Source organism: Micropterus salmoides, unplaced genomic scaffold, assembly GCF_014851395.1.
Source record: "Micropterus salmoides isolate LMB-PRFRI ecotype aquatic unplaced genomic scaffold, ASM1485139v1 Ms_hic_scaffold_16, whole genome shotgun sequence".
NCBI classification, from domain to species: domain Eukaryota; kingdom Metazoa; phylum Chordata; class Actinopteri; order Centrarchiformes; family Centrarchidae; genus Micropterus; species Micropterus salmoides.
Genome location: NW_024040707.1, coordinates 25,152,515 through 25,162,564, shown reverse-complemented (window position 1 = coordinate 25,162,564; position 10,050 = coordinate 25,152,515). Strand labels below are relative to the sequence as shown.

At 41.1% G+C, this 10,050-nt stretch overlaps 1 protein-coding gene across 1 annotated transcript; it reads right to left on the bottom strand.

Moving 5' to 3' along the window:
• Window positions 1-7,614: 7,614 nt before the first annotated feature.
• LOC119906181 (trace amine-associated receptor 13c-like) lies at window positions 7,615-8,834 on the bottom strand. The gene is made up of 2 exons (XM_038723727.1): window positions 8,662-8,834; window positions 7,615-8,425 (listed from the first exon to the last, which is right to left on the bottom strand). The coding sequence occupies exons 1-2, from the start codon at window positions 8,832-8,834 to the stop codon at window positions 7,615-7,617; spliced, it is 984 nt and encodes a 327-aa protein (XP_038579655.1).
• Window positions 8,835-10,050: the final 1,216 nt, after the last annotated feature.

Below are 10,050 nucleotides of genomic sequence, written 5' to 3'. Positions count from 1 at the left end.
TCAAAACAATTAAAATACTACATTGGAATGGAGGGTGCCCACTGTTATGTGTCCATCAACATGCCCGACAGAGTCCATTAACAAGGCCAACATTACTGTGGGTTAACCTAAATGAATCCACCCCTCCCAGTCATATTAATACTCACATTCCTCAAGGCAAAGGCCGAGGAGGTGGAGTTGCAGCTATCTTCGACTCTAACCTACTAATCAGCTCTAAACCTAAACTAAATTATAACTCATTTGAAAGCCTTGTTCTAAAGCTGAACATACACGGGGCAACTTTTTGAGCAATGTTGCTGGGCAATGTTGCTAGTGGTAAGTCCGCTGATGTTTTGATCGGATAGCAGCGGGCCGGGCAGCGGCTGGCAGAGTGGTGTGGGAAGGAAAATGTATCATCAGCTTTAGTCACCTGAGTTGGAAATCACTGAAGTCAATTCTATTTGTTATAGTGTACCGAGCACCTGGTCTGTACTCTGAATTCGCAGACTTTAGACCTTAAAACGGATAAAGTTATTATTGTAGGGGATTTTAATATTCATGTATACGTTGCGAATGACAGCCTTAGTACTGCGTTTATCTCTCTATTAGATTCAATTGGCTTCTCTCAAAGTGTTCATAAACCGATTCACAGTTTTAACCACACCCTTGACCTTGTTCTGGTATGTGGTATTGAAATTGAACAGAATCAGGGATCAGGGATCAGAATCCCCTTTTTATCAGACCACTAACTTTTGAGTTTCTATTGCTGAACGACACACCATTAGGCGAAAGGTTCTATACAAGATGTCTGATAGTGCTGTTGCTAAATTTAAGGAAGTGATTCCATCAGCTTTTAATTCATTATCAAGTCACAAAGTAACGGAGGACTCCTATGCTAATTTCAGTCCCTCCCAAATCGATCATCTTGTTGATAGTGCTGTAAGTTCACTGCAAATGACACTTGACTCTGTTTTCGCTCTAAAAAAGAAGATAACAAAACAAAGATGGTTAGCTCCATTATATAACACTGAAAATCGCAAATTAAAGCTAATATCGTCGAAACTTGAGAGGAATTGGCGTTCCATCTAACTGGAAAATTTGTTTAATTTGGCAAGATAATCTTAAAACTTATAGGAAGGCCCTCTGTAATGCCAGAGCAGCATACTACTTGTCATTAACAGAGGAAAATAAGAACAACCCCAGGTTTATTTTCAGTCACAGCTCTATTGAGCCATGTATTCCCAGAGCTCTCAGTAGTAATGACTTCATTAGCTTCTTTAATGTTAAAATTCTAACTATTAGAAACAAAATTCACAAAGACCTGTCCTTAACTGGCACAGACTTATCTCGAAACTCAGGAACCTTACAAACAGCTAAGTGACCACTGGGAGACAAGTATGAGAGCCCGTAGAGCTAGGGAAACCAGAAGCAGCTGAAGCACAGAAATTGAGGGCTAACTTTACTGAAGGTGGATCTGGCAGGAAACTGGCTGGTACAGGATTAACAAACAAGCTAGCTAGTTATAGACTAACAGTTGAAATAGAGAGATGGAGGTACATGACAATAATTCTGCTGTGTCTATTTTCTGGCCAGTTCATTCTGTTACATGAAATACAATACCAACACACCAGAACCGTGACAGAAAGCTTACAAATCGTACAGCTCAGCATGCGTTCCCTGTCCTGCTGAACTTGTGAGAGGATGTTGCCAGTGCCAGTATTGCTTGCATAGGTGTTTAGTATCCTGTTGACATGGTTGAGTGGATAAACCAGGACTGGTGTGGAGGTTAGCAGGCAGACTTGAGTTCATTAAATGCCGCCTGTCATTCTACAGTTCACCAAAACTGGACATGTTTTTTTGTCAGGACGTGGAGGTGCTTGGCTAGGGAAGTTTCTTACAAACCACCAATGCAAGACCAACAAATCGGAGGACATCCTGGAGTGATGTCGGTCAATCCTGCAGGTTCTGGACTTTACTTGGGTCGATGGTCACACCCTCTGCTCAGAAAATATGGCCCAAGTGGGCTACATGTATGTGGAAAAGGCAGCGCATTAGGAGATTACAGTTTCAGCTTAGCCTGGTGGAGTCTGTTCAAAACCTGGCCAAGCCACTGCAGCATCTCTGACACATCCCTGCCCAGAACAATTATGGCATACAAGTATGCCAGACAGGTCTCCCACTGCACGCCAGCCAAGACATAGTTGCTGGAACATCGCAGGAACATCGCATAGTCCAAATAGCATGATTTGCCACTCGAATAGTCCTGTTGACTTGCCAGTAGTCCGAGGCGAGGTTTACTATGCTGAAACATTTGGCAGTCCACAGGGTCCTTGGAATTGTGCAGTCGTTCAGGGCTCTAAAGTCTATGCAGAGGCAGTACGCCCCATGGCAGAAACAGGACAGCTGTGTGGCTCAGAGAGTAGTTCAGTCTGCTTCTCAAGTGTCCTTAGAACCCCAAATTGGCTGATGGTTACTTTGCAGAGATAAGAAAGAAAAATAATTTCAATAGGGACCTCACAAGTTTCATGCTCGGGCCCTAAATATTATTGAATATAATGCAGTAATCAGTAGCTTGTTTTTTAACCTAAGTAAAAAAATTTTAGTACTTAGGTTCATCTGTTTCTTCTGTATTTATACTTGATTGCATAGTTTTTTATTGTACAAATAAGCCTTTCATAAAGCACTTTAATTTGTTATTTAACATTTCTTGTTGCAAGCTCTTTTTCAGAAAACTTGCTCTCAAAAAGTGGTGGGGACATGTCCCCAGCGCTCCCCGGTGTGAATGACACCTATCACTCTACCTCCCTGCTCCCTCCCGACAAGTTGAGCTACTCCATGCTTACCACTTCACCTCTACTCCGCTCTCTCTCTCTCCCTCGGCCCTGTCACACTTTGTGCCTCTGCTTCCGTGTCAGGGCCACAGCTCTCCCTTACTACTTCAGGTGCCTGTGACTGCACAGCGTCGGGTATTGCAGCTGATGTTAAAACTACTGCAGTCCTTATGGAACGCCAGCAAACATATCGTTATTTTTTCACTTTTAGTTGCAGCCATCTAAAGATTTTTTTTTTTGGCCCGCAACACAAGAAAAGAGGGCAGAGGGGGAGGGACTGGGGGCTAGTAAGAGATGTGATTGGGCCAACCCAGTGTTAGTATAAGAAAATGAACCAATGGGCCGCTGTCTGTGCTCTCTGGGCCTGCACGTTGGCCCATTTTCTATATTTATATAAAAACGTCGGCCCACCAGGCATTTACCCAGTATGCCAGATTAGCTGTCCACCCCTGGTTAAGCCATGTGAATTCTTCTCGTCTCCTCGCTCTCCTGTGGGTATCTCACTTGCGGACTATAGTGCTTATCGGAATGCACAGGTTTGATTGGCTGAGCAGCATCACGTGAGATTATTGGAACACATGCAACAGGTCTATATTTTCCTGGGCCACTAAACCACTACATTAAATGCTAGAAAAGCTGCTAGTGTTAAAATAGAAACACTCCGTCATGAGGTAGTCATTCTCAATAATAAATCGTATGAAGGTCCGGGTCCGAGGAGTGCAGAGTCTGGGTCTGGATACAGATCGCGTTCCGCCAATTAGTAACCTCTGACATACCATATACTATAACACATTTAGCAGTGGTGCATGTAGTTGCAGCAAGAGGTACCTCCTTCAAACTTGAGACGAACACCTGACAGAGCATTTTAAAATGAGACTGGAAAACAGACTGAAACAGAGATCAAAAACACAAAAACACAGAGCAGACAAGACAAACTGTGACAATAAAGGGCTATGCCAAGATTGTTCCAATCGACCAGGATCAGGAGATTCTGACTATGGCAACGACTGTGCAAACAGATGCTAAGACTGGTACCTCCTTTAGACTCAACATTTTAGTTTTTCATCCAGGGTTTTTGACTTTCTTGGGCCAAATAGTAACCTCTGACATAGCATATAATATTACACCTCTCAGTTTTTTTCCCACAGGCCCTGAAAACTGCATTACGCCATTATTGAAAAAGAGCAATCTAGACAGGTCACTAATGAGCAGTTACAGGCCCATATCAAATCTCACATTTTTAAGTAAAATCATTGAAAAAGCTGTTTTTCAACAGCTTAGTGCGTTCTTGGCACTAAATAACTGTTTTGATGTCTTCCAGTCAGGTTTTCGACCACACCACAGCACTGAGACAGCTCTTGTAAATGACATCCATTTAAACACTGACAGTGGCAGAGTTTAGTCTTAGTATTATTGGATCTCAGTGCTGCATTCGACACGGTTGACCACAACATATTACTAGACAGACTTGAAAACTGGGTTGGACTTTCTGGCACAGTACTAAACTGGTTTGAATCCTACTTAAAGGACAGGGACTACTTTGTGTCTATAGGTAATCACACATCTGAGCTGACAAAAATTACATGTGGAGTTCCCCAAGACTCTATTCTGGGACCCCTTTTGTTTAACATTTACATGCTTCCACTGACTCAGATTATGAAAAACAACAAAACATTACCATAATTATGCAGATGACACACAGATTTACATAACCATTTCACCAGGGGACTATGATTCCATACAAGTGCTGAGTAACTATATTGAGCAGGTCAACGATTGGATGTGCCAAAAATTTCTCCAATTAAACAAAGATAAAACTGAAGTTATTGTTTTTGGAGCCAGGGAGGAACGATTGGAAGTCAGTACTCGACTTCAATCTGTAATGTTAAGAACCACAAATGAAGCCAGAAATCTTGGTGTAGTCATGGACTCAGACCTGAATTTGAGGAGCCACATTAAGACAATTACAAAGTCAGCCCACTATCACCTGAAGAATATATCATGGATTAAAGGACTTATGTTTCAGCAGGACCTGGAAAAACTTATCCATGCATTTATCTTCAGTCGACTTGACTACTGTAACAGTGTCCTTACAGGGCTCCCTAAGAAATCCATCAGACAGCTGCAGCTGATTCAGAACGCTGCTGCTTGAGTCCTCACTAAGACCAAAAAGGTGGATCACATCACTCCAGTTCTGAGGTCTTTACACTGGCTTCCTGTTTGTCAAAGAATTGATTTCAAAATCCTGCTGTTAGTTTATAAAGCACTAAATGGTTTAGCGCCAAAATACATTTCTGATCTTCTGCTTCATTATGAACCATCCAGACCTCTCAGGTCATCTGGGGCAGGTCTGCTTTCTGTCCCCAGAGTCAAATCTAAACAAGGAGAATCAGCATTCAGTTATTATGCTCCGTATACTTGGAACAAACTCCCAGATAACTGCAGGTCTGCTGAAACTGTCAGTTCTTTTAAATTAGGACTGAAGACTTTTCCCCCCCATAGCTTTTAATTAAATATTTAATATTTTTCTTTTTACCACTGTCTTTAACTAGTAGATTGATAACTTACACTGCACTGTAACTTTTACTGTCCTGTTTTCTTTTTCTTTGTTTTTAGCTTTTTACCATTGCTTTTAATTAAATATTTACATGGTGAGAAATGAGTAGGTAATTGAGTGAAAAGATAATGAGAGTGAGATTGAACAGAGTGAAGAAAGTGGTCTTAAATCTCGTGCCTGAGTGATTTGCAGGAACCTCTGTCCACCTTCAAAATGCGCAAGTGGGTCCAGAGTATAACTGGATGCCTGCGGACAGACATGTCCTGGTTTCTCTGTAGTGTCCGAGGGTTTTTGGAGTTTCAGTGGACCCAAAGATTGCTATGGACCCGAGTACAGACTAGCTAGAGAGAATAGATTAAGTGTACTTCTGTTTATTCTCTTTTCAAAATAATTGTAAATCAATTATTTGCTCAACCCCTCAGCCTGTTTTTATTTTCCATTTAAATCTTTTAACCCTGATTGTAACCTTTATTATATTTTAATGTGTATTTTTTCAATTTCCCTATGCGGCGTTAAACTGTTTTTATTTTTATTTCCCTGTTGCTTTTTGTTTTATGTAAAGCACTTTGAATTACCTTGTTGTTGAAATGTGCTATACAAATAAACTTGCCTTGCCTTGCCTTGCCTTGCCTTGCCTTTCCAACACTGAAGAAACTTTAAAAAGTGTGGGCAGGTAGGCTTACTGCAGTCCTCCAAAAGCCACAGATACAGGCTTTAGCTGTCATTATTATCTTGTTACTGCTGTTTACATTCTCCCAGACGCAAATTCAAAAAGTTTACTGCAGAATAATTTCCTTGGGTGCTTACATGTATTTATGTATATACTGTAAATAAGAGTATATATTTTAATAAGAAGGAGGAGACATAATTGCTTTCTTTACTTTTTGTGCAGAGCAATCCCTGATTGAAGGCATCTTGATTTGTCCCCCAGATATTTCATTAAGCACTTTCTTTGGTGGCAGAAAATTGATCTGTCTTATATTAATGCTGATAAGTACGTATCTAACATTGTGTACTTAAAGTCACTTCTCTGGCATTATACTATCCACTAGGAAATGCCAGGTTTTGTGTGTGCATGTGCATCTGTGAAATTGTGAAGTCTTCTGACTCTGTTACCATGGCAAATGCAGTTTTCAAGGCCACTGTGTGAGGAGGCAGTCTCCCTGCTTTATTTGTTTGTCCTCAGCTCGGGGCCAGATGTCTCATACTGCCCTAGGTGGTAGACGTCTGACCCTGAGCTGCTTTGTTTTATGTACTTCCTTGTTTTCCTCCTTCTATAAATATACCAAAAGGCAGCGTTTTGTTTAATCAATTTACATCTTCATTTCTGCACAGGGAAATATCCTATTTTCCACGACACTTTCCTTTCTCTGTCAGATGACCTCATGTTTTATCTGCATTGTGGTCTCAAGGTGGTTTTGTTTACTCCAAACTCTTACAGACCATGATTTAATACACAACATATCCAATTCAGTTGTATCAATGCATTGAAAGCATTTTTTATCACCATTCTGTGTCAAATATAAAAAACTCTGAATGGAATTTAATTATTAGATTATTTTGTATTATAAATGTAGACATTACGATGTAGTATAACACACAACAACTTAACCCCTTTTTATTTTTTTTCATTTCACTTTAATAATAAAAACAACAATTTGAGACATTTGTGATTCTTAAATATGGACAATAATGTATATTTAAATGCTAAAATTGTGAGTTTTGAACTGTGAGTTTACACACATCATTTTGAAAATGTCTAAACTTGAAAAAAGGTGTTCATATGAAACTGCAGCCCAGTTTACTGATAATCTCTCACTGCAATAAAAGGCACAGGTGTTGTTACACAAAAATATGACCCAAACGTAGAGTCATTTATAGCTGAGTTTGACTTTATTGACATTGGAATATTGGAAAATAAATTTGTTTGTTTGTTTGTCTTAATTATCACTGTGATTCATTATTTAAAGAACTGTAGCAGACAGAGACGGACTCTGCTGCAAAGATCACATAATCAGTAACTGGAGTACTATCTGTTCTTGAATTGTTATGAAGATACAACAGACATAATAACATGAATTCATGTGAATACCACATTAATAGATAGAAGATAAAATAAAAAAGCATTTGAGTATTTGTTCAGACTTTGTCCTCTTCACTTCAGTGACTCTGCAACAGCACATAAAAACACATTTCCTCCTTCACAGAAAAGCTCATGTGTCTAGTCAGTCACTCCACAGTGTCTCTCTACAGTATGTTGGTCCTACAGGAGTGAGGCTGCAGTATCTGAAGTGTAACAATGAGTTTAATAGATTTTCTAAACCAGGGGTAGAAAAAGGCATAGAGCACAGGGTTTAGACAGGAGTTCAAAATTAACGAAAAAACCATAAGAAGCTCAGTTGATTGACTGATTACGAGGTCATTGCCTGAGAGATAGACGCAGTAAAATGGACAGTAACACATGAGAAACACAGCAACAACAACACCAAGACTCCTGGCTGCTTTCATCTCAGATTTCCTAGCTGTTACAGTCGCTGAACGCTTCAGTGTGACTGCTCTAATATGGGAGCGCATGGCACGAGCCTGAGACACAGCCACTGCAAACACTCTCACATACATAATGATGATGGAAGAGATGGGAAGGATGAAGCTGAAAAGGAGGTCAACAACTGCTATTAGGTTAACCACACATTCTCCATAGCAGGAATTATACTTGCCTGGTTGTATTAGGTGATCATATAATAAGAAAACATTGTAGAAAACAGCAAAACCCCAACACAGGTAAACACAGATTTGAACTCTCTTTGTAGTGATTTTGGTGTGGTAGTGCAAAGGGTAACAGATAGCCACATAACGGTCAAGTGATATGAGCACCATTGTAACCATGGAGGAATAGATATTGATGAAGTTTATAAGATAACACAGAGTACAAAACAGGTCACCCAGGAGCCAGCAGGGCTCTGTTAACAGGATTTGAAACGGCATCAAAAGGAGGCCCACGAGAAAGTCTGAGACAGCCAGAGAGAGGAGGAGGATGTTGGTGGGGGTGTGGAGCTGCCTGAAGGGGGGAGAATATCATCACTGTGAATGTTACAAACACCAACAACATTATCACCAATAGAAGTAGTTGTTTTATAAAAGCAGTAATGATAGTTAAAACTCCAGTGTATCAATATAGTAAATGTGGCTGTTTTAAGCACTGTTAATAAACAAAAGTCTCATCAAACCATCAGGATGTAATGCTCAGATCTCACTACAACAAAACATTATCAATGCTAAGACATTTATCTCTGCCTGAAGTGGGAGATGGCGATGATGACCAGCAGGTTGAGAGCCACAGTGAGGAGAGAGATGGAGGACATCACAACGTAAATGAACATTTTCTCAGCCTGAGGGCGAATGTGCTTCTTGCAGGAAATGTTGAGGAGTTGAGGAAAGCAGAGTTCAGCTTCCTCCAGGGTCTGCATCATCAGACAGAGAGGAGAAGCTGCTGAACACACAGCTTTCTCAGCAAAGTTCTGTCATACAGCTGATATATCTCTCTCCTCGTTCCCTCTTCTCCCTCCCCTCCTGTCTGTCTCTCTCTTTCACACTGATCTTCCTTCTCTCTCACTCTATGCGTCATACTCTGCATCTGCATCTGCATCTTCGTGCAACAGGTTGTGTTTGTTTTGTTTTGGCTGATGTATGGACTCTAGTGAGATCAGCCCTAGTTACGGCCTTTGGGAAAGAGATCACATAAAAAACAACCCTTCAACAAAGTACATTGTAAAGTGTACTTTGAGCATCCTGTGCACTAATCAATATTCAGGGCAACTTTTACCAAAGAAACAAATATTTGCACTGCAATAACTTAGTATGTTTGGCGTTATGGCTCTGTTCTGGGACCTCCCTGCCCATCAGAATGAGCTGAAGTTTGTTCAACTACATAAACAAGTTGCGGCCTGTTCTGTCACGGAGAAATACTCTGCTTTGGTTGTCGTTGTCTGTGGAGAAACGAGAACCAGCTGCTATTTGGTAGTATGCCACAGGATCTGAGTACAGGATAATTGCTAATCATCACAGTATAACATCATGTCAAATATACTTCAGGGATATCAATCTGTCCAATTAGGAAGCATAACCGATGGGTAATCAATGTCACCTGTTTTCGTGCAAATGAAAGTGACAACAGGACAACCCGCAAAAAGAGAATGGATTTGCAGGTGGCAGCCACAGAGAGTTGCTCTCCTTATCCTTCCTGACTAATTGTTCTCTTCTTTAGAATTTTGATAGTATCCCTGTTACTGCTGGAAGCATGAGGCAATACCTACAGCCCATTCAAGTTGCACAGGTAGTCCAGCTCCTCCAGGGGGGCACATCCATACGTGCTGACTCAAGAAGGTTTGCTGTGTCTCCCAGCACAGTCTCTAGAGCATGCAGGAGATACCAGTAGATGGGCCATTACGAGGAGAGCTTGACAGGGCCGTAGAAGGGCATCAACCCAGCAGCAGCATCTGCTCCTTTGTGCGAGGAGGAACAGGAGGAGCACTGCCAGAGCCCTACAAAATCACCTCCAGCGGGAGACTGGTGTGCATGTTTCTGTCCAAACTGTCAGAAACAGACTCTGTGAGGGTGGCATGAAGACCCAATTCCCTCTAGTGGGATCTGTGATCACAGCCCAGCACCGTGCAGCTCAACTGG

What these genes read in the sequence shown, in the direction of transcription:
- LOC119906181 (XM_038723727.1), bottom strand. Translation starts at nt 8,834, where the DNA reads ATGCAGACCCTGGAGGAAGCTGAACTCTGCTTTCCTCAACTCCTCAAC. An exon ending in ATCGCCATCTCCCACTTCAG is followed by an intron (nt 8,426 to 8,661) that starts GCAGAGATAAAT and finishes TCCCCCCTTCAG; the next exon opens with GCAGCTCCACACCCCCACCA.